Source organism: Pelophylax lessonae (genome assembly GCF_965119305.1).
Source record: "Pelophylax lessonae genome assembly, chromosome: 3".
Classification (NCBI taxonomy): Eukaryota; Metazoa; Chordata; class Amphibia; order Anura; family Ranidae; genus Pelophylax; species Pelophylax lessonae.
The window spans coordinates 451117868-451142717 of record NC_138770.1 but is presented as its reverse complement, the minus strand read 5'-3'; the positions used below and the strand labels follow the sequence as shown (position 1 = coordinate 451142717).

Sequence of the window (24850 nt, the reverse complement as noted above, 5' to 3'; positions counted from 1 at the left end):
CCATCCTGCTTTACAGTCGCTAGCTTTAACGTTGTGGCTGTTGAAAGAGGTCTGACTCTGTGATTCCTACACTGTTGAAGGCCAGGAAGTCTACTTCCAGGAAGATCTACCATCATACATTTCATGGTGTGAATCATTGAAAGTGCATCCTCGCTTGTTTTCGGTAGGTAGGGTTTTGACTTTTCTTCAAAAAGGGGTTGAACAGCGTTTGGCTTTGGGCACTATCAAAGGCCAAGTGTCAGCTTTGGCTGTGTTTTTCCAACGCCTTTTAGCTGCACATGCCCTGATTTGCACTTTTTTATTCAGGAGGTGCGTCATATGGCGCCTCAGGGACGATCCCCATTACCTTCGTGGGATCTGAATTTGGTGTTATCGGTTCTTCAAAAACCTCCCTTTGAGAACATTAGGGAGATTCCCCTGCTTTTATTATCTCAGAAGGTTGCCTTTTTGGTGGCGATCACTTCTGCCCGCAGGGTGTCTGAACTGGCGGCGTTGTCCTGCCGTTCGCCTTATCTGGTGGTCCACAGAGATAAAGTGGTACTTCGACCTAATCCATCGTTTCTTCCTAAGGTGGTTTCAGATTTCCATTTGAATGAAGACATTGTGCTGCCTTCACTCTGTCCTAAGCCCAAGCATCCCAAAGAAATTGCTTTGCATTCTTTGGATGTGGTTCGGGCAATTATAGTTTACCTGGCGGCTACTGAATGTTTCAGGAAATCGGAATCTTTTTGTCCTTACCAAAGGATCTCGAAAAGGGTTGGCTGCGTCTGCTGTGACCATATCCAGATGGATCAGGCTTATTCACTAAAGGGTCGGGTTACTCCTTTCCCAGTGAAGGCACATTCTACTAGAGCAGTGGTCTTCAACGCTGGTCCTCGGGGCCCACTAACAGGCCATGTTTGCAGGATAACTAAATTACATCACAGGTGATCTCATTTGCTGCTCAGTGATTGCATTATTCTAGTCTGCATCTCCCCAAGGTAATACTTAAAATCTGGCCTGTTAGTGGCCCCCGAGGACCGGAGTTGAGGACCACTGTACTAGAGCACTGAGTGACTCTTGGGCTTTTTGCCATCAGGCGTCAGTGATGCAAGTTTGCAAGGCGGCAACTTGGTCGTCAGTGCACAGGTTTACAAAATTCTACAAGGTAGATGTGTTGGCATCTTCGGATGCCTCTTTTGGCCACAAGGTTTTGCATGCTGCTGTTTAAAAGAGATCTTTTTTACTCTTTGAGGGTGTATGTTTTTCCTAGGTGAGCTCCAGTTGTTCCTGGTTGATCTCCTTGTTACCTGGTTGGCTACGTTTTGCCTTTGGGAAATTACGTTCTTTGCCTTGTTCTTCCCACCTCCTCATGAAATTACTGCTTTGAGACTTCCCAATGGCTAAGAAGATATGAAGCAGTGTCTGTCAATAAATGATAGAGAAAATTGGATTTTTGACTTACCGTAAAATCTTTTTCGCTGAAGTTCATTGACAGACGCAGCACCCGCCCCAATACTTATGAGTGTGATGAAGTTGTTGTCTTCTAAACACTGCTTGCAGCAAAACTGAGGGCTGTAGCAGAGTGTGTGGGGTTATGCCTGCAGGGACAGCCCCATAGGCATGGTGAAAGCTTTTTCCTGCCTAGTGTCCTATTCCTGATGGGAGGAGCATAACCCAATGGCTAGGAAGATATATAGCTGCGTTTGTCCATGAACTTCAGATAAAAGAATTTTATGGCAAGTCAAAAATCCAGTTTTGTTTACTAGTTCTGTGTTTTTAACTATGTTATTAAAGATAGAACAATGACTTGTCCACTAAACTACCAATTAATGCAAATGCAGTATATAGCTATAAGAAGGTACTATAACAGAAATGGACTTATTCATCTGCAATCGCTTTCATGAAAATTAGGCCTGTACAGACCATGTCTGATAATTGTCTTTCATACACAAGTATTATCAATCAGAGGTTACTATGAATATGCTTGTTATGTTATGCATTAGCTTCCTGTAGCTTCCTAATGAAGTTGAAAAGCAGCCATAGATCAATTCTAAGCAGCGTGTCAACAGAGGAGCCATCTGGAAAGTGCAGACCACCAAATGGATAAAGAATAAATACAGCAAAGAACTTTTTTTTAAAAGTATGTTTGTTTTATTCATTTTACAAAAAAAGTAGTCTTAAGTAAAATAATCATAAGGCATATTCTTCATTATGAAAAAGTAAATCCCACTTCCACTGGAAAATCAGAGCACTAGGTGCATCATCATAAAATATTATATGTCTTTTTCCCTGAGTTGTAACTGCACAAGTAGAGTGCTTTTTTTTTTGGTAGGTAAAATATGTACAGTTCTCCCAGCTGTGTCTACAGCCATGGGGCTTTCTCCCAGCTGTGTCTACAGCCATGGGGCTTTTTCTACAAATTAATTTAGGTTCGATATCTTGAGAGACCACCCCCAAGAAGGAGTTGCAGGTCCAAGTCTGGGTAACAGAACAACCATTCCTTTGTCTCCAAGCGATATCCATTCAAGCTGTCCTTTATACCCCAACAAGTAAACCTGAAAAAAAAAAAGCATGTTTACTGTACGTTAGTTTACTAGACTAATCCTAACTTGTCCATAGAGAAACCTCAGAAGAAAAATGCATGCATGGAAAAAAAAAAAAAACAATAATTGACCAAATAAACATCTTATTTGTCTTACAGGTACATATTTAATTTCAGGTTAAAGGGGATTTATACTGTAGATCAAATCTCATTAAGAACTTAAGGTACAAGCATGGATGTTTTAAACAGTTAATGGCAATAGTCCAAAGTACTGGCCAGCAAGATATTAAACCGGAGCTCCACCCAAAAGGGGAAGCTCAGTCTGTTCGCACCCTCCACTGCCACATTTGGCACTTTTGGGGGGGGGAAGCAGATACCTGGTTTTGACAGGTACCCACTCCCACTTCCGGGTAAGATTGCCTATCGGCGATCTACATCATGTCTGGCCCCTCCTCCTCCCCCTGCTGCTTTCTGGGACCTGTGTGTGTCACAGAAGATGGCAGGGCCATTTAAAAAAATGCAATGTAGTAGGAAACTACTGAAGGATTCACTGTCAGTTTCCTTTACTTACAATTCTGGTGCCGGCACCCAAAGCAGATTTACAAATCAGCCTGGGATGCCGACATTGCAGGGTCCCTGGACAGGTGGGTGTCCTTATATTAAAAGTCAGCAGCTACAGCTATTTGTAGCTCCTGACTTTTAATTATTTATTTTTTTCTTTAGATTGGAGCTCCGCTTTAAACACTGGGCAATGCCATCCAGGTAATATGCTATATGGTCCCCAAAATTCAACACACTAAACATCTGTGAGCCACACATCGTTGGGCACGTTCTATAACAAACAGCAAGGCCACAGCCCTGCACTGCACTTATGGCTTCTGTTAGAGATCCCCTTCGCAGGAAGTCAGAAAACATAAGCTATAAATATAACAAAAATATACCTCCTCTGGTGGCTTTAAAAACCAGCATGCTTGTTTGTATACAAACTGGCTATATAGAGTCAAAGCTCCACAAGGAAACCACAGCTGATGGTGAGACTATCACTCTCAAATGCATACAACCATGTTATGTCATGTATGTTCTATAACGGTGATGGTGAACCTTGGCACACCAGATGTTTTGGAACTACATTTCCCATGATGCTTATGCACTCTGCAGTGTAGTTGAGCATCATTGGAAATGTAGTCCCAAAACATCTGGGGTGCCAAGGTTCGCCATCACTGTTCTATACTAAAGTCTTGTGAGAAAATAGGCCATTCAAGATAAAGTTTGTTGAGAATATATACTTTTTACATAACATTGAATTACAGTAGGTTTCAATTTTTAAACCTGTGAACAGCAATCAACGTGAAAACAGATCTCTGCAAACTGATTTAAAATTATTTACACAAAGACATATCTAACTCCATAAGTATACACTCCATTCTACTCCTCTACAGGGATTTCAGCCTTGCTCTGCCACTGAGCGCAGGGGCTTCAGGAGAGCTATACAGATGAGGGGGGAAAGGGACACCCGCCTAGCCAATCAGATCAGCCCATACAAACACTAGCGATCAATGAGGTGACAGATGTCACACCAAATCACCCTCACATCCATACACTCCATTCCAATTAATATCTAGTAGATGCAATTTTGGTAACAATTCCAACCTTAGTCTGTGTGGAGGAGAATCTATGAGCTTTTACTAAGCAAAACAGTCCAGCCACAAACTCTACTGGACTGACATCTGGCTTCTCAGATCTCCAGAACTTTAATGCTCTTGTTTTTAAGTGGAAGCAAACCCTCCTATGGTTTTCAGCCAAGGAAGCTGCCATCTTGGCCTCTGTTTAATCTTCAGCTGCCATGATGCTGCACATGTGATCAGTTATGACAGTGGTCCTCAACTCCGGTCTTTAGGACCCACTAACAGGCCAGATTTTAAGTATTACCTTGGGGAGATGCAGACTAGAGTACTGCAATCACTGAGCAGCAAATGATATCACCTGGGATGTATTTCAGTTATCTTGCAAATCTGGCCTGTTAGTGGGCTCTGTAGGCCAGGGTTGAGGACCACTGAGTTATGACACCAGCCATTGGATGTTTTGACAATTTGATTGAGAGCACAACCAATGTGACAGTTATATTCCTGGTACACGGAATGTAACGTTTTTTTTGAAGCTAATAAATCGATTGGTTTACTTGTCTTAAGCAACTGTGTAGTTTTGGCTTTATGCTTGGGGTAATTGTCAAATTGTCTACCTCTACTCAGATTTCTTTAAAAAAAAAAAAATAAATAATCAGATTTTCTTACATCCTTGTATTTTGCTTTATTCGTTATACCCCCTACACTCACCGGCTAAAGATTAAAGGCAATATTAACCAACCAAAGCCAAAAATGTAATAAATTTGAGCTTACCAGTCATTAAATGTGGTGGCTGCATCTGTTTCATTTCTTTGTCTTTTTCCCCTCTGTTTTCACCTGGTGATCTAGCCAGTATCACACCTCATGTATTAGAGTACCCCCCTCCCCCCGGATGAAAGAGTACAGGGGGCAACTTTGGACAGCAATACTGTCAATATGGGGGGGGGGGGGGAGTGTTAAATTTACTATTAGAATTAAGTACACTAGCAAATTGAAGCTTAACTCCAGATAATACGTTATAAGCAGTTACAGCAATTTTTTTTTTCCCTTTTTGGATAAAGGTTTTACATAAAAAAAAAGCAAATAATTGTAAGCACCCCTGCTAGTGGTAAATGGTTTGTCTCATCTCTGTAACTGATACATTTTGCTGAAGAGCTTGTTCTTGTGAAAAACTAGGCTTACTGATTGGATCACCAGGTGAAAATAGAAGAAAGCCAAAAATAAATAAATAAATAAAAGAAAACCAATGCAGCCATCACATCTAAGAAATGGTAAGCAGCAATATAACAAATGTTTGCTTTGGGGTTTAATAGTGTTTTAAAGTGGGGTGGGTGTGGGGTGTTTATAATGATTGGCAAAAAACGTAAGCTGGATACACACGATACAACTTTTGTTGTTCGATTTCCTTTAGATTTACCTTCAACTATGTAGTGCAAGGGCCTGTCTGATTGCATACAAATTGAAAGTGTTTAGATTTGATCTAATATTATATGGTTTTGGTAAATCTAAAGGAAAAATGTAAAGGAAATTGTATAGTGTGTATCCAGCTTTAGTTTTAGTCTCATCATACTACCACATACCTTCTTCCAGTTATTTTTAGCTATTCTCCCGCTATCTGGAGTCTGCCAGGTGCCTTGCAGCGAAGTGCAGGTGAGATATCATGTGAGTTTTAGATAGATTTCTTTTACCTCGCTCTAAGGAAATTGTGATGGTGACGCACCTACAGTATGCATAATATTAAAGGATTTTTTTACTTGTACAGTTTTTTTTCTAATTAATTGAAATCAACTCACAGAGAGGTTTTAACTTTGAAAATGAAATAGTATATTTATGTTTATTAGTGTAAAAAAAAAAAAAAGAAAAGTGAATCAATGTTCTATGCCAAAACATTAAAACTTTCAAGTGGTGAATACTTTTTATAGCTACTGTAACTGTTTGCACTGAAAAAAAAAATGTTAGCGTGTAAAATCCACATATACAATGGTGAAACAAGCTACTAACCTCTGTTCCTTCAGAAGCTCTGGGTTCTCCTAGCACAATATTCCGGTTGGTGGGCCACTTGAAAAATACAGCAAACACGGCTTGTTCTTTAGGCTTGCATGTATACCTGTTGGTTACAATTTCTTTTAATACGTTGTATATTTTTCATTAAACCTACGATTTCAGTGGTTTTCGATTTACTCGTTATATGCTGCACATAAACTTAAGTGCATTGTAATCCTACAGAAACCCAGCAAAGATTGCAGACAGGCAACAGGAAATGGCACAGAGCCAAAGGGAAAGAAAAAGGGGGAGATACATTGAGGATTCCCTGTACAAGGGTGTTGATCAAGGAATGAAAAACCTAAAGGTCTCTGAAACAAGATAAAAAGAACAGAAAACTGACCTCCAATACTGCTAACAGCCAAACACTGCTCACTGTAGGAAGGAGAGGATTCATCCCACAGAGAAGCTCCTAGGATGGAAGCCACGAGAATCACGCTAAGTAAAGTGTGCCTTCCATTTTTTACACAGCAGAGCTGAAGAAAGGAAGTTGATCCTCCTAAGTCACTAGCAATTAGCTAAGACACAGTTGTAGAAGGAAGGGTTATCCTGGGCTGCCCTACAGTTTTTGTCTTTTGTTTACTAGTGCTCAATCGTTCTATAGGTGGCTGTATAATCCAAAAAGTGAATGGCTTCCTGAGTCCCTCAATAGAAGAGATAGAAACAAAGTTTGTTTTCTCTGAACCTTAAAGCGGAGTTCCACCCATTTTTGTGTTTATTAGAAGTCACTTTTAATAAACAAGACTAGGGATGCACTGATCCGATATTAGGATCGGATATCGGCGCCGATATGGCCATAATAGCTGGATCGGGGGATCGGTAAAATGAACAGATCCACGGGCCAATCCGGTTTTGCTCTTTACATATATATGAGGGAGCAGAGAACAGCTGTCAAAGAAAAAAAAAAGAGCCTCCTGCAAATGCCTGTCAGTCTCCCAGTTAAGTAAACACAATGCATACAATGTATCTTTTCGTTCCGTCTGCCAGAGGAGGGACGTTTAACCTCTTAAATGCACAATGTTATAAGGTGTCTGCCGATACCGATCCAGAAGTATTATTTTGTTATAAGCTCACAAAACAGTACTTCCGGATCGGACTCGGGATCGGCGATTTCACAAAGCAAAAGATCAGGATCGGGACCAAAAAAGTCGGATCGGGGCATCCCTAAACAAGACTTAATAAACAAGACTTTTAATAAACATACACTTACCTGTCCCACGGTCCAGCGATGCAACCGGCTGGAGCCTTGGTTCTCTCCCTCTTCTCCCTGTAGCGCCGGCATCTCTAGTGTATGCTCCCGGCTGTGGCAGCATGCAGCTTCTTAGCCTGGTGCACACGCTCATGTCGCGATGCACGTCCTGAGTGGAAGGGCAATCTTCTGGGGCCTTTGACGTGTCCCGGAAGATTGCAGGAAGGGAGCGGAAGTGTGAGTGCATACCTGCCAAATCTAGGTACCTGCCCCCCCCCCCCCAAAAGAAAATGATATGCCAAATGTGGCATGTTAGGGGGCCTTAAAGCGGAAGTTCCATTTTTGGTTGGAACTCCGCTTTAAGTCTGGAGGCTTTGTAGAGCTTTGGGTGGGATAAAAACCTCCATTTGTGGGTCTGCATCCTACCTGGTAGCCAGAACTCTTTGTCTCAGCTTTGCAGAGGCCTTTATATATCCAAGCTGACTGGTGCTTAGGTATCTCTCCTATCTGCCGTGGGAACCAGCTGCAAGATGAAAAGGCCAAGTGCCAACTAAACACTAAAAAAAGGAACAAGTGATGCCTGTTTTGTGTGTTGGGAACCCATTGAGAGGCACCCTGTTAGTCAGAAACTGATCTGAGCTTAGTTACTAGCTTGGATAGGCAGATGTTTTTGTTTTATTTATGTTGTGGGCTTACTGTAAAAACCCATCCTGCATTTAAACTGTGTTTGTCTGCTGCCCTACTGAATAGAGTGCAGGGCAAACCCGATTGGTCCTAGGAGTCCAGTGCATGGTTTAGCGCTGCCAACACTTATTAAGCCTATGCCCCTTACCACACACATTTATACTAACTTTTTTATGGATTGTAAACTAGAAAATGTTTTTTTTTTTTTTTTTATCAGTTCACTAAAACTACCTCCAAAGTCCATGCTCCATACCAGGAATCCTGCTAATTTACTGCCCAGAAAATCATGACAGGATTTAAAACGGTTCTCTAGTGGGGAAGTTTTCTCGAATTGTACGTTAGAAAGTCGGAAGTTCAGGGTGTGGGAATGTGGGCTTTTGGGATAGCCATTATATACTGCTAAGGCTCCTTTTCCACTAGTGTGACTTGTCATGCGACTTTGGACCTGTAACTTTACTACCTAGCTTCCACTGCCACCTGATCTTTACATGGTGTACATAATTTACATACCATAAAAAAGGACAAAAAAAGTCAATGTAATTGGCCGTCAGGTGGAGCAAAAGGCTCCTTTTTGCCCAGACTTTGTGTACTTGATAAAAAAGCTTTTTTTAGAGAACCTATTGGTTCAAGCTGAAATGTACATACAAGTGGATTAGGCATCAGAAATGTGACATCCCTCTATCCAAAGTTTCAGTCAAACAAAGTGTGTCTCAAGGCAGGTTGCTTCTGTGGTGTTATCTCATAAACTAAAGCCATGGTGCTCTAGAAATTGTTCGTCATAGATTATTGTAATTTCTTTGCCTTTTTACTACCTGAATACAATCTATAAACAGCTTGAAAACTCATGAACAAAAAAAAAAAAAATTATATTATATTATATTATATATATATATATATATATATATATATATATATATATATACACATACACACACACACACACACACACACATATATACACACACACAGCTCAAAAAAATTAAAGGAAATACTGGGTCTGGGTAACGAAAGGATGCCACATCATTTAATGGAAATTACCTACAGAGGGCTGAATTCAAAGACACCCCGAAAATCAAAGTGAAAAAATGATGCAGCAGGCTAGTCCATTTTGCTGAAATTTTATTGCAGCAACTCAAAATGGTAGTCGGTAGTTTGTATGGCCCCCACATGCTTGTATGCATGCCTAACAATATTGGGGCATGCTCCTTTTGAGACGACGATGGTGTCCTGGGGTATATCCTCTCAGATCTGGACCACAGCATCACTGAGCTACTGAACAGACTGAAATGCAAACTCGCGGTGTCAAATGGACCAAAACATAATGTCCCAGAAGTGTTCTATTGGATTTAGGTCAGGCAAGCGTGTGGGCCATTCAATGCTATCAATTCCTTCATCCTCCAGGAACTGGCTGCATACTCTCGCCACATGAGGCTGGGCATTTTCTACCAGGAGGAACCCAAAACCCATTGCACCAAAGTAGAGTCTAACCATGGGTCCAAGGATTTCATCCCAATACCTGACAGTCAGGGTGCCATTGTCTAGCCTGTAGAGGTCTGTGCGTCCCTCCATGGATATGCCTCCCCAGATCAACACTGACCCACCACCAAGCTGGTTATGCTGAACAATTTTACAGGCAGCATAACATTCTCCACAGCTTCTCCAGACCCTTTTACATCTGTCACATGTGCTCAGGGTGCACCTGCTCTCATATGTGAAAAGCACAGGGTGCCAGTGGCGGATCTGTAAATTCTGGTGTTCAATGGCAAATGCCAATTAAGCTCCACAGTGCTGGGCAGTGAGCACAGGGCCCACTAGAGGACGTCGGGCCCTCAGGCCACCATCCTGAAGTCTGTTTCTGATTGTTTGGTCAGAGACATTCACACCAGTGGCCTGCTGGAGGTAATTTTGTAGGACCTTCTATGGCCCTGTCCAGCCCTCCTAGAATGTCTCCTGGAATCTCCTCCATGCTCTTGAGACTGTGGTGGGAGACACAGCAAACCTGACAATGGCACGTATTGATGTGCCATCCTGGAGGAGATGGACTGCCTGTGCAACCTCTATAGGGTCCAGGTATCGCCTCATGCTACCAGTAGTGACACTGACCCTAGCCAATGGCAAAACTAGTGAAAAACAGTCAGAAAAAATGCGTAGGGAAAAACATTTCAGTGGCCACCATCTGTAAAACCATTCTGTTTTGGGGGTAATTTTATGGTTGCACATCCAGTGCACCTGTTGTTAATTTTATTAACACCAAAGCAGCTGAAACTGATTAACAACCCCCTTTGCTACTTAACTGACTAGATCAATATCCCAGGAGTCTATTTACCTTGATGTTTCCTTTCATTTTTGGGATCTCTCTCATATTATATATATATAATGAAAATAACCCAAAAGGCCTCCTTGGGCATATGTGCTGTGGTAATGTGTGTTTACTGTATTGACTCACAGTAACACATGGCACTTTAGGCAGTGCTTTGCAGTGACATTTATTTGGAATGGCACCCCAAAAAAGTAAAGTAAGCTGTATACTGCAGAACCTAAAAAACAGAAAAAGTAAGAAATGCAGTATATGGTCAAATTTAGCAACAGTAATAGCTGTATTACTGCTTATCTAGAAAAAAACAAAAAAAAAAAAAAAACACACCACACACACACACATGCATTGTTATTGGATAAAGCAGCATACAACTGTTCTGTGGATAAAATTGTATCCAGTGTACACAATACAGTTTCTTACCAAGGGAGAAAAAAAAAGAGAATCTATTTAAGAAACGGGACAAACAAGACGTGCCATTCTAAACAGTACAAATATATCACAGGTTTGTTCTACTGATCTTTTTAATGTGTTCTCATTCTCACCAGACTTCTGGAGTCACGGAATCATTCTGTGCTCTCCAAGGCTTTGTGCTGTAAATAGCTTCTCCATTTACTTCAAGCCATTTGCCCATTTGCCTCAATCGCTCCTCGAATACTACAGGGATTCGGCCGTCATGCGTTGGACCAATGTTCAACAACAGATTCCCACCACAGGATACAGTTTCAACTAACTCCTAGAAAGTGAGAAAAACAGTTATTAAACACCAGTGTACTACACATTGACACATGCATGCCAGCGCAGAGAGTTATATTATGAAATGCCTGATTTCAAATGTCATATTTCCAAAGCTGGAAAAAAAAAAAACGGTTAACAGTATTGAGAGTGCTGGGATCAGTTACCATAAGGGACACTAACTACCCTTTTGTTTTCCCTGTTGCATAGGGTTTTTTTTTCTTGCTGGCTCCAGAGTAATCCCTGGTAGGTTAACTGGCATCCCCCAATTCACCCTCGAGGTGTGTGCCTTATTCTCCATTGCAGATATTAGATTGTAAGCTCCTTTGGGTCAGTGAATGATTTCAATGCTTCAGTTGCTGTTGCCATTAGAAAACATTAAATGTTTGAAAAGGCGTTTAAAATTAAAGTGTATCTATAACCCCCCTTTTTTTTTTATACGCTTTGAGTGGAGCAAGAACATTTTGACAGTTTTTTTCCTGTTCAGGTACCGAAATCTCTCAAATAAGGGGAAGTCTCCTTTTTAGACAGCTATCCCATTGGAAGTTTTCCCCTGGAGTAGAGCACAGACAAATTCGACAATGGATTTGTTCAATATTTAGGGGTTGATTTACTAAAAATGGAGTGTGCAAAACCTGGTGAAGTTGTGCATGGCAGCCAATCAGCTTCCAACTTCAGCTTGTTCAGTTAGGCTTTGACGGAAAAAACTGGATGCTGACTGGTTTCTATGCAGAGCTTCTCAAGATTTTGCAGTTTTATCAAATCAACTCCTTTGACTAAGCCCCCGTTCACATTAGGTCGCTCCGACTTAGGGGGCGACCTGTGAAGTCGCGTGCAGCGTGACTTCGGCGCGACTTGCACGGACTTCATAACATGAATATCTTTGCAAGTCGCCTCCAGGTCGCCCCAAAGTAGTACAGGACCCTTTTTCTAAGTCGGAGCGATTTGTGACGCTCCTATTAGAATGGCTCCTGTACTACACTATGGGAGCGACGGTGCACGACTTGTCAGACTGACCAAGTCGTACCAATGTGAATGGACACTTACGGTTTATTTATGAAACACACATAATCCTGTTCGCAAAAGTCGTACGCACACAGGGTTTTTCAACTGTATATTACTTGTTCATTTACAGATCAAAGCACATGTGCTATATTAGTGATATGTAATATTTGAGGGTTTGTTTGTAGAAAAAGACAAATGGTTTTCCTCCTAAAAATATTTCTAGCTTCTGGTTAAGTTTTTATGAGGCATCTATTGAGTCAAGCAGAAAAAAGGAGCAGCTTCAATCAGTGATAAATAACCACTGATGAGACATAATAGCTTTCAATAATTAAAGGTTTGTTTCACGTGGGGAAAATAAGATTTCCACATTGATGTACTATTTTTGATGTGAAAATTATGAGATGTAATAATCAGCACTTGTAAAATAACTCATGCGGCTTTGTAAACTGACCCCACAGAGATGCAGAATGTTTGGAAGAACCCACCTTTACCAGGTCTCCAATGGTCAGCATTTCAGAGATTAAAGCATTCCTCCTGTATCCCCAGGAATATTTGTCAATGGTCATGCAGTTCTCCCATTTGTGAGGTAGCAGATGTCCAGGATTGTAACGATCACTACATGTGTAATAGCCACCATGTTTACAGATGCTGCCATATCCCCATCGGTCATTAGTTACAACGAAGTCCCGAACTGGGCTAAAATTATGAAATTAGGTAAAATAAATAAATATGATTAAGAAATGCTCTGTGATCACAACTGAAGAATAACCTGCTATAATATACATAGTATTGTGTATAGCAGGCCACACACACTTCAGTGATTTGTACTGGGATTTTTCTGGATGCTTGGAGTTGTTCCTTCAAAAGACTTTGCTGAATCAGTGCAAGGTGACAGGTATTCATAAAAGCCAATTCCTCCCTACCCATTGACTTTTGCTATGCTCACCAGCCGCTCCCTTTATCTATTAGAGCCCTTCAAAATATCCAAAGCATCTGGGTATACAATATTATGTGATCGTCTCTCGTCTCTCCTTCTGGCTGAAAGTCTATTTTGATGGATTTTATCCCAATGTGCAAAAAAAACTGGTGTATGTATAATCCTGCAGTGGTGCCAACCTTATTTGATGAGGGTGTTACTGGATGGCCTAAATGGGCAATAGTGTGAGCACCCGTGCGCTTTGTGTACTGTGTTAACGAGGCACATACAAAGGAGAGGTGGAACCATACAAAGGAGAGGTGGAACCACACGGAAAGCATCTCAATTTTAAACATGATAGGAAGGTTTCAGCTCCACCCTCTACCACTTTGAACCACACCCCTCTAATGCATTTCACCTGTCATGGGTTTGATTGTAGAGGTCATCTCTTTGTTTAAGCCCATGATGGGAGAAGCGCGTTAGAGGGACGTGAAATTGACCAGCTTTCAGTGTGCACTTCCACCTCTCCTTTGTATGTTCCTAGTTAAACACAATACGCAAAGATCTGCAAAGCTCCACAAGCAGATCCCAGTGCCTGCAGGTCACTTTCATTAAGGGACACAGGATTGTGGAGCCTGCTTTGAAAGAGAAAGGAAAGCTTTTTGCTTCCTAGTTAATGGCACAATTTGCTATCAATTCCTACACGTCAGCTCTGAAAATTCATACAGGAGTTTTTGCATTATCAGTTCTTACACAGTCTGTCTGGATATAATTAAATTATCCCTCCTTTCCTAGTTAGCTGGAATTCTTTTTTTTCCCCTCTATTGGCTGAAAATAGTCTATTTTCCCTTTCTTTGTCCCACATTTCCCTATTGGCTGAAATAATTTAAGTTAAGTGGATGTTTACTATGTGTTTTAAATAATGGTCATCATACCTTTCATTATAGAGCCAAGCCAAAAAACCAGTACTGTTCCAGTATGTGTCTGGGGCATCACCATCTCCATCTGACCACAGAATTTCCGGCTTGTATTCCATCACAAGTTCATACAGTTCAGGCAAGGACTTTGCATTGGGAAAAGTGCGTGTTTTAAAAGAATTGGATTTATCAAAAAGGAACAGAGGGTTGAACCACTCAAATAGAGAGTGATAGAGTCCAAAATGCATGTCTGTGGTATTCCTGATGGCCTCAGCCAGCTCCCCAACAAGATCCCGCTTTGATCCTACCTCCACAGAATTCCAGTTCCATGAAAACTTAGAGCCCCACAAAGTGTAACCTAGAAGGACAGAAATGCTTGTAAAATATTGTCTCCAAAGACAAAACTATCAGAGTAAAAAAGATCATTTCTGGACATGTGTATAATGAGGATGCATCAGTGTATGATTGTTTTTGTCTTAACCCACACAATGAGCTTGGAGGTAAAGAAAAATCTGTTAGATCTGCCCATGGATGTGGTTGCCATATCTTTAGGGTGGCATTCACACCTTTGCGTGAGAAGAATACAGTTTGTTTATGCAATTCCGACATGTCTTACATGTGTGATCATACATCCCTATGGAAAGTGCATTTTCCTGGAAACTTCAACAAGTAGGGTTTTGTTTAATTGACTGCAATGTACCAAAATGCAGAGGCAACCTTACCACTGGTGCCTTATATTTAGTTACACAGCACACCTTTGACATGGGCCCATCTAGCCGTCAGCAGCAGCTGGCCCACAGTTAGGCGATAGGAGGGGATATGCTGCATCCCGCATGCCTGTTTGAAGAGGGATTTCACGCTGAAGCCCCATTTACATCTATAGGAGGGTCAGTGCATGTGGTATGCCTAGCAAAAACATGACATGTCCGTATATTTCTGCTGTACATAGTATACTGTAGCTTTGCGTTTGCAGCAATGTGTAAAGGGCTTTCTGGCAGCTATTGCATGGTTTTATGAACAGAACATATCCCTCTATAATGTTTACTTTTCTCAATTAAAAGCACTAAGTGTCTTTTCTGTCTGCTGCTTCGCTCCTTTGTTATCGGCAAGAATCACTTCTGACAAGTTTTCCTGACACCAAGAGAAAAATGGTGACGGGGGAGGGAGCGCCAGCTGATTGACAGCCTCAGCTCTGTTCCTGTGAGCTGTGTAAAGGGGGGTGTCCCTTGCCACCAATCAGCTCTCAGGGCTCTCCTCACTGAGCTCTGTAAAGTAACTGCAGCTTTCCGAACCCTTTTTAACTCTTTGATAGGCTTTAAAAAATTCAGAACTTTGAATGGATGTAAAGAAGATAAAAACTACAGATAAAGAAGTACAACTTATGTAGGAGGATTTGTTTCAACTCTGTATCACCTGATGCCAGTCACTTCACTGCGTATATATGTAAAGGTTTACAACCCTGGTATTGCTGGCTGAAGGTGCCCATGTGAAAGGGTTGTAGATGAACAAATGCAGCATGCTTTCAGGTGCTTCTAACCTGCATGTGACCTCCTTTTAGGCTGCAGCAAACTGCTACTGACTAGAAAAAACAGGGCAGAACAAGCCAGAATCAAGCTAGCTAGACCATAGAAAACGTTGGTGAAAAGTAATTTGCCCTATGCCTACCATTTTTGAGGGTACAGTTTCCAGAATTCAGTCCCTTTTTAAGAAAATAATCCATAATGGTTTAAGACAGCTAGAACTGTATACAATAAATAGGTTTTTGACATAAATAATTTCACTGTAGGTATATGTTGGTGCATTGTCAATAATAAACAAAATGTATCCTCGGATTTACCTTCATGGTGTTTTGAAGTAAGAACAACATACTTGGCCCCTGATGCTTTTAATGTATTCGCCCACTGCCCTGGATCATAAAACTCTGCTGTGAACTGGGGCCCAAAGTTCTCATAACTGAAGCCAGGTGGATAATTTTTAGTCATAAAATCAACATAAGGCTGCAACTTTGCCCCCTGCCAATACCACCTAAAATAGATCAAAAGCAAAAAATACAAAATTACGTTTTGTAATTAAAATTTGGGCATGCTTGGGTAGATAGAAACATGCAAAAAACATGCAAAATACAGACTGCATAAAAAGCAAAACCAACAAATATTATATATGGTACCTGGAAACACAGTTAGAAGACCAGTTATCTTGAAATACAACTTAGCTTATACTTTTAAAAAAATGTATTTCCTTTCACACTAACAAAGCACGGTGATCCTCTTTCCTCAGGAGTCTGGAAAACCCTTTTATCTACTTCCTTGACTAAGATACTGGCCCTATAACACACATTTAAAACACTTAAGGTGATATTAAATGCTACATTTGTTTTTGTAAATTAAAATAAAAAAAGATATACCTACTTTCTGTGTGCAACAGTATTGCACAGAGCAGTTCCTTACCTCCCCTTCTGGAAGTCCCCTGCTGGTGCTGTCCTCTTCTCCCTGATCTGGTGCCTTCTTAGCAAGTTATGTGCTATGGGGGCACCTGTACGGACATGCTCCGTACCTGGGCTGTGTACATCCATAGACACAAACAGCGCAGGTAAGCCACGCCCCCACTCCCACGTACTGGAGTTTGGCTGACATCAGAAGGAACCTATGGCTTTGCAGCCCTTAGTGTCTCCTGTGAGACCAGCAAGAGAGGAGAGCATGCTGCAGCGGGGACAGTGATGAATTAGTGAGAGGAGTCAGGTAAGTGTCTATGTATTGAGGGGGGTGGATACAGTTAGTGGGTTTGTTTATTACCTTAATGCAAGGAAGGTAAAAAAACAGTTTGACTTTAGAACCACTTTAACCCCTAAGTCCTGGTTCACACTACCGCGACTTGTCAGGCGACTTGGTCGCCTGAAAAGTCACGGTCCATTCAGTGCTATGGGAACCGTTCTAATAGGAGCGACTAAAGTCGCTCCGACTTAGAAAATAGTTCCTGCACTACTAACGAAGTCAGAGTGACTTGCATTGACTTCTTTTATGTGAAGTCCGTGCAAGTCGCGCCGAAGTCGCAGTGCACGGCGACTACACTAGTCGCCCTCGAAGTCGGATCGCCATAGTGTAAACCGACACTTAGTGTGAGGGTAAAACAAATGTTAATGCCTAAACACAATTTTCCAGGAAAAATAGGTCTTTCTTTTGGTATAAATGGTAACAGATATCTCCTGATTTGCTTTTGTTTTTTTATTATCAAAGGAAAACTGACCCAAATTATAAATAAATATATACATGTATTTTTTAAAATTTATCTGTATATTTCTTGCTAATTTACCATCTAAGAACACCCCAAAATAAATTCTCCTGTGACATACACACCACACATCTCTCCTGTGCTCAAAGGTGGGCTCCACAATGGTGTTATTCTAGGTCCTTGACCTGGTGAATCCAGATAAATGCCACCTTGCTGCCCTCTCAAAACTGGGGGTGTCTAGATGCACAGAAATTAAGAAATACACAGAGGGCGCACCAGCCTAGTGCATTATCCTCAATAAAATACTTTATTAGGAAAAAGAATAATACTTATAAACATGTGAGAACCCTGAAGAAGAGGTGACACCTCAAAACACGTCAGCCAGTCATACTGTGGGACGTTACATCTATAACGCGTTACCATGGACGGTTAGCTGCTTACTATTTAATATGCTGTTTTCACATGCATGTTTGTGAGTATTATTCTTTTACCTAATAAATTAATTTATAGAGGATAATGCACTAGGCCGGTGCGTCCTGTTTATTTCTTAATTTCATTAAATTCTCCTGCTTCCGACGATGGCAGTGATACCACATATGTGTAAGTGACTTGTTGTTTGTACCCGTAGCATGGCCCAGAAACATGACAGTGACCTTTGACCCTGACCTTGACCCTAACACTAACCCTGGCAAACCTTTTATTTTTTTCATTTAAAATTTATTTTTTTTTTTTTTTGCACACACTTTTGTTTGTTTCTTCCTCCCGTGCAAGAAGAGAAAGATACAATGGATGTTTATTTTCATTCAGAAGAGGAAGTAAACACAGGGGCGGGCCCACAGGGACTGACCACTCTAATGAAAAGGGTTTGTTGTATGGGCGCTTCCGTGGAATACAGCAGGCTTTAGGTGAGACACTGCACTTCGGCAGCACTGGAGAGGAGAAGCTGCTCTGAAAGTGATAAAGATAAAAAGACAAGGCGCCTCTAAGTGCAGTAGGCTCTGAGTATTTATTAGGTTAAAAGTATAAAAGCACTCACATTTGGTAAGTATGACATGGGCATAGCAAAGATCTGTCTGGAGTCTGGAGTCTATCCGCTGTGCTGAGTGGTTGCAATGGGGACATCCGGTGATCCGCTTCCTGTAGATGCGTCCTTTCGTCTGTGTCTCAGCCTGGTCGGCATGAGATTTCCTGAAGGCAGGGTGTAGACGCAGCGGCTGGTGTCCAATAGAGCGGGTGGTGGGCAACTTTTATGCTTTTAACCTAATAAATACTCAGAGCCTACTGCACTTAGAGGCGCCTTGTCTTTTTATCTTTACTGACCACTCTAATGGTGCTTTTCCACTGCATGGAACCGAACGGTTCGGCTCGCTTTTGTGCTTTTCCACTGCTGGTACCGCATGGTATAGTGTAGGAACGGTTCGGTAGGGTACGGTATGGCGGCGCTTTTCCACTGCATGGAACCGAATGGTACGGCTCTCTAAAACAGTACCTACTCGATTGTGGTTCCAAGAGGTACCATACCCGGTACCATATCCCACAATCCTTTGCATGCAGTCACTACTAGCCTCTGATTGGTCAGAGTATCCCACCCACCCCGTTTTTATCCCACCCACTTAACTTTAGTACTACTTTAGTGGAAAAGCAAACCGTACCGTACCGAACCGTTCCAACACCGTACCATGCAGTACCAGCAGTGGAAAAGCAAACTGGGCCAAGCAGGGCCGAGTAGAGCCGAGCCGGTAATTGCAGTGGAAAAGTGCCATAATAGCCAATCAGTAGGCTATCACAGCAACTGGGAGTCCCGGGTCCTGATCGTTAGTACGATACACACATATATATGCGGCCCCATGGATAAACACCCACTTCCGTGAGGCTGCGTATGGTCAGCACGAAGAGGTTAACATCCTACTACAGGTTCTTGTTACAATGCGTGGTCTGAATGTGGGAGACGACCCCCCCAACTAAATGAAAGTTGTAATTATTCCCTGAGGGTGGAACTGGAATGCCTACCCAAGCACAAAGTAAGCAAAGTAATTGAGGATTTATTGACGGCAGTCATGTGAGAATGGTGCCGTCATTCTAATTTGTGATACCAGTCTAAACCTGACTTTATATTCATATTACCTCATGGTTACACAAACTTCAGCCAATAAACTCGTCCTTACATTTCATGGTGTATAGATCTCATAGAACTGCCTGGATGGCATATCCAGATATGCCCTGATACAAACTCATATTTACACTTGAAAGAGCTACAGAGGGAAGTGGCATGGGAGGTTTCCAGTCACATGTCTGTCTGCTGACAACTCCAACTATTGTGCAACTCAGACCTTTGTGCTTTTTCTGAGTGGCACAATAGCTGGTAAATATTAAATATCATGAAAACGGGGATTCCAAATGCAAATAATAAATTCAAAACCCTGCATCTAAATGCATACCCTCAATGGACATGGCTCAAAGCTACAGCTTTAGTCAGCACTGGTGGCTTCAAGTGAATTTCTCCAAGAACTTAGACTTGATCACCATTTTTGTAATTTCAGGATAAAGCCATAAACAGAAAAATTACCTAGTATAACATTTTTAGGCTATTAAAGCAGAGTTCCAGTCATTTTTGTGTTTATTAAATGTCAGCAGCTACAAAAAATGTAGATGCTAACTTTTAATAAACAGCCACTCATCTTTCCCAGGATCCAGCGATGTTCTCACCCCAGTTGCGTTATCCATGTGTCTTCCCTCGGCTGTGCCAGCATCTTTACTATGGGCACCTGACTGACAGCTTGCGGCTTCACAGCCAGGTGGCTACTGCGCATGCGCTGCGCTCTGTGACCAGTCCTGAAGTCTTCTAGGACCGGTTATGTGTCCCAGAAGACTTCAGGAAGAAAGGAGGGGGGGGGGGGGAGAACTCTCAATTTCAATCACCTAAGGTGCCCAGAAACAAAGTGGTAAGCAGGGCAAAATCTGGTACCTGCTCTCCTCCTCCCCAAAAGTTTTACAAAAAGAAACTGGGGAGGAGGCCTTCAAGCGGAACTTCCCCTTTTGGGTGGAGCTCTGCTTTAATAACATGCCATGGTGTGTTGCTATTCTTATTTAGTTACATAGTTAACTAGAAAAAGTGTGCACATTTGGGACCGAGTAAAGTGGTTGTGAACCTTTGTTTGTTTGTTTTTTACAAACAAAACAAACATGTTATACTTACCTGCTCTGTGCAATGGTTTTGCACAGAGCAGCCCCAATCCACCTCTTCTGGGGTCCCCCTCCAGTACTCCAGGCTTCTTCTCTTCATCGGGTGCCCCCATGGCAAGACACTTTCTATGGGGGCACCCGTGCAGGCTCGCTCCTAAATCTCACTGCTGAGTCCATTGACACAGACAGCAGGACTTGGCCCCACCCCCCGCGTCACAGGATTTGATTGCCAATGGCTCCTGCTGCTATCAATCTGTCTAATGAGGAGAGAGACAGGGGATGGAGCCACTGTGCTTGTGAACATTGCTGGATTGGGCTCAGGTAAAAATATGGAGGGGCACTTGGGGGGGGGGGGGAGCTGCAGCACAGAAGGTTTTTTTTACCCCAATGCATAAAATGCTTTAGAACCAATTTAACATGGAATAGCATTTAAGACATCCATGCACACAGGATGTTTTTTTATCTCCTCCCCTGGAAGCCTTTGTCCAATGAGAGGAAAAAGCAGCATTAAAAACGCACCTAAAGCCGCATTTTGCAAAAGTGTTTAGGCGAATCAAGTGTCTGTGCGTTCATTCATTTCTCTGGCTGGAATATTCATTTATTTTGGCCATTGGAATGAACACTCAAGCGACAAACATGCCTAGCGTTTAGGCGCATTTAGACACGTTTAGGTGCAAAACGCTATTCTGCAAAATGCGCAAGTGATGGTGTTTTTTGCGGGTGCCAGTCTTTGGCCATCTTGGTTGCCTGGTGCACTGGATTACAAACACACTTCATCTGTGCTTTGGTTTGGTACAGCACAAGTCGGTCAGCAGGTCCAAGCCAATGAGTTATGGCCAGGACCTGCTGATTGGCTTAGCGGATCAGAGTACAGAGCCCTGTAACACACTGACACTAAAAAGATAACCTTTTAACTTTTTTTCAATCTACCTAAAACACACTGGTTGTGACACTATCCTGAAGCAAGCACTAGTGTAGTTATTTTATCATATATTTATATTGCGCAGACTTTATTTTGTTTGTCTACATTCTTCTTTGACTAGGAGAAAAAGATACATAGGGGTGGATTTACTAAAGGCAAATAGACTGTGCAGGTGCTCCACCTCATTTACTAAGCTCTGGAGCAACCGCACTTGCATACTTCTTGCATTCACACAGCGCAGTGCGGTTTGTTCATAAGCAGTTTGAAGCCGCAAGGCGTCACAGCCGGCTTCCCACAGTAACCATGGCAGTGCTGGGGATCGGCAAAGAACCGGCCCAGGTGGGGACAGCTCTGAATCCCTGGACAGTAGGGATGGGCTCAGGCAAGTTTGGATCGTAGTCACAACCCTCCTAAGCAGTCCTGCCAGAAAGCCGTCACTGCACACCGCCAATCATAGGCAGCTTCGGGCCGCCAGGAAATGCCTCACTGCCTAGAATTGGTGGTGTGCAGTGATGGCTTCCTGGCAGGACTGCTTAGGAGGGTTGGGACTACCATCCGTAACACACCTGAGCCCATCCCTACTGGACAGGTAAGTGTCCTTTTATTAAAAGTCAGGAGCTACAGTATTTGTTTCTTCCTAGGGTGAAGATCCTTTTTAACCCACCACAGTACATTTACTCTGATAGGTCAACCCATACAGGCACAATCACGGAGGACTGCTGTTATTCGCTGCAGTACAAGCCGATCAATGGGTCCCAGACAGTGACTAATGGCTGAGACCTGCTGATTGGCTCAGCGAATCACTGAAGAGAGCCCTGTGTTGGTAAACAACACAGGGCTCTCTTCATACAGTTTTTTTCTCCCTGTGACTAAGAAACGGCACTTAGCTTAGTAAAATCAGCACACACACTGAACATTGTAAGGCACATATTTAACCCCTCGATTGCCCTAGATGTTAACCCCTTCCCTAGCCAGTGTCATTATAATAGTGTCAGTGTACATTATTAGCACTGATCACTGTATTAGTGTCACTGGAGATGTCAGTAGCAGTCAAGCCTTGTGCACGCTGAATTATTATTTTTTCCTTCAACCCAGCGCGCTAAATGACAAAAACTGAGGAGCTCAGGAGGAGCCGTTGTACTAACAATCCAATGTTAGTACAGTGATCGTCCCGCTGAGCTATTGTGTTCTGTCCTAAGCAACCAATTAATTACTTCATTGCGGACCTGCCACACCGCCTGGCTTCCATCTGTGTCATTTTTCATACAGCGTGTCTGTGTAAGCCGGGGCGGGAGCCGGGAAGCACAAGCAGTCTAACTACTGCTACAGGCACACAGCATAAGTAAAGGACACCGATGTAATCGGGAAATGCGAGGTGGACACAAGTAGGCAGAGAGACTGATAGGCCTAGAAAGGACTGGAGGACATGATCGGGACACGTGTATTGGTGCTATGATGGAGACACATTTGTGTGGGGGAAGGTGTGATGAGGACACGCGTGTGAGAGCGCCCTGATGAGGACGCGTGTGTGGGGCTGCCCTAGTGGGAACCCGGGCGGACGCATGATGTTGCCCTTGTGGGGACACGGGCGCAGGTCGGCTCTGTCCCGTGAAATGACGTACCTATACGCCGTTTCGCAGGACCTCTAGCGGGGGCGTTTATGCCCATTCACCACAGGGGGGAGCTAAAAAGTGGGTCCGGCGGCTGCGATTGCTGCCGGTCACCTGTGATCACTCCTCGTGGAGACAGAACTGCGGTCTTCCGTTCTAAACACGGCACACTGCTGTCCTGTCAGTAATGAACACAGGGATTCTGTGATCCTCTTATTTAGGAATTCAGGTCTCTGTGTTCATTCAGCAAGCCCATCCCCTCCACAGTTAGAAAGCACCCCCTAGGGACACATTTAACCCTTTGATCGCCCCCTGGTGTTAACCCCTTCCCTGCCAGTGTCATTAGTACAGTAACAGTGCATATTTTTAGCACTGATTACTGTGGTAATGTCACTGGTCCCCCCAAAAGTGTCAAAAATGTCAGTTGAGTGTCTGATCTGTCCGCCGCAATGTTGCAGTCCTGCTAAAAATCACTGATTGCAGCCATTACTAGTAAAAAAAAAATAATAATAATTATAAATGCCATAAATCTTTCCCCTAGTTTGTGGATGCGATAACTTTAGCGCAAACAAATCAATTCTACACTTATTGCGATTTTTTTTTTTTTTTTTACCAAAAATATGTGGCAGAATACATTTTGGCCTAAAATGATGAAAAAATTTGATTTTTCATTTTTTTTTTTTATTGGGAATGTTTTATAGCAGAAAGTAAAAAATATTGTTTTTTTTTTTTAGAATTGTCGCTTTTTGTGTATAGTGCAAAAAATAAAAATCGCATCAAAAAATCACCAAAAGAAAGCTCTATTTGTGGGAAAAAAAGGACATCAATTTTATTTGGGTACAGCGTCACACGACCGCGCAATTATCAGTTAAAGTAACGCAGTGCCAAATCAAAAAAAAAAATGACCTGGTCATTAAGGGGGGTAAAACCTCCGGACCAGAAGTGGTTAATCAGCCACAGAACCTGTGTAATTAATGTGTGTCCTGGTTTAAAGGGATGAGGTGGTGACCCTAGTGTGAACTGGGGCTGTGTTTTAGGGGAAGTTCCACTTTGAATGGTGGTGGGGGGATATAGGTAGCATCGGGTCCATTTCCATATTACAATCCTGGGTCAATAAATGGAGGATCCCCCTGTGCAATTGAAGCCCACATCCTTGTACTGCGAGGGGCACCCCACCACAAGGGTCGTCTTTTCATATTTCCAGAGTTCCCCTTTAACAATGAGGCAGGGAGCTTCTGGGAGGGAAGGGTGCAAAATGGTGGAGCAGGACTTTAAAACACAGTGATGACTGGGGCACCCCTTCAGTATCATTTCCATGGCACTTCCTGCTCCACAAACATGGAGAAATAGTCAGAGCCCCATTTCCCCATCATGAGACTATAAGTGGTCACAGCCCCTCCCCATACAGAGCAGACCCCTCCCATCCCACTCACCAGAACCACTCGCTGCCGAAGCTGGGCACAGAAAACACCCCCCAATGGATGAAGATCCCGAACTTGACGTCATCGAACCAGTCCGGGATAGGTCTGGCGTCCAGCGACTCCCACGTGGGCTCATACTTGCCTCCAGCACCCCCGAGCTGTGCCCCCAGGAGGAGCAGAAAGGCGGCCTGTAGAGGGAGCGCTCCGTCCATTGCCGACCCCCGGAGAGCCAGCATCTGGCTTCTTCCTGGACGGTCACGTGACACGGAGAGGCGGTGTGCTGAGCTCTCATCATTGGGCTAAACCTCCCACAGTGTAAACATCACAGTGCTTCATGTCCACACACAGCGCTTTATACAGGACGGCTGCCTATCACTATATTTACCTCCCCTAGTGTATACACAGCATAGCCACACACAGCGCTTTATACAGGACGGCTGCCCATTACTATGTGCTGGGGTACCCTAATATATACAACCCAGCATAGCCACACACAGCGCTTTATACAGGACGGCTGCCCATTACTATGTGCTGGGG

The 24850-nt window shown here is 42.8% G+C and overlaps 1 protein-coding gene across 1 annotated transcript; it reads right to left on the bottom strand.

The window, feature by feature from the left end:
* Window positions 1-2365: 2365 nt before the first annotated feature.
* FUCA2 (alpha-L-fucosidase 2) lies at window positions 2366-24583 on the bottom strand. Its single transcript, XM_082250009.1, has 7 exons — window positions 24326-24583; window positions 15787-15974; window positions 13968-14307; window positions 12602-12812; window positions 10922-11112; window positions 6148-6253; window positions 2366-2537 (listed from the first exon to the last, which is right to left on the bottom strand). Exons 1-7 carry the CDS (start codon window positions 24547-24549, stop codon window positions 2403-2405), a joined length of 1395 nt encoding a protein of 464 aa, XP_082106135.1. The 5' UTR covers window positions 24550-24583; the 3' UTR covers window positions 2366-2402.
* Window positions 24584-24850: the final 267 nt, after the last annotated feature.

Bases quoted from the DNA above. Each gene is read 5' to 3' on its own strand.
- FUCA2 (XM_082250009.1), bottom strand. From the start codon at position 24,549: ATGCTGGCTCTCCGGGGGTCGGCAATGGACGGAGCGCTCCCTCTACAG. The intron at 14,308-15,786 runs GTAAATCCGAGG...CTGTCCTTCTAG, and splicing joins TACTTCAAAACACCATGAAG to GTTACACTTTGTGGGGCTCT. The intron at 12,813-13,967 runs GTATGATGACCA...TCATAATTTTAG, and splicing joins GCTTGGCTCTATAATGAAAG to CCCAGTTCGGGACTTCGTTG.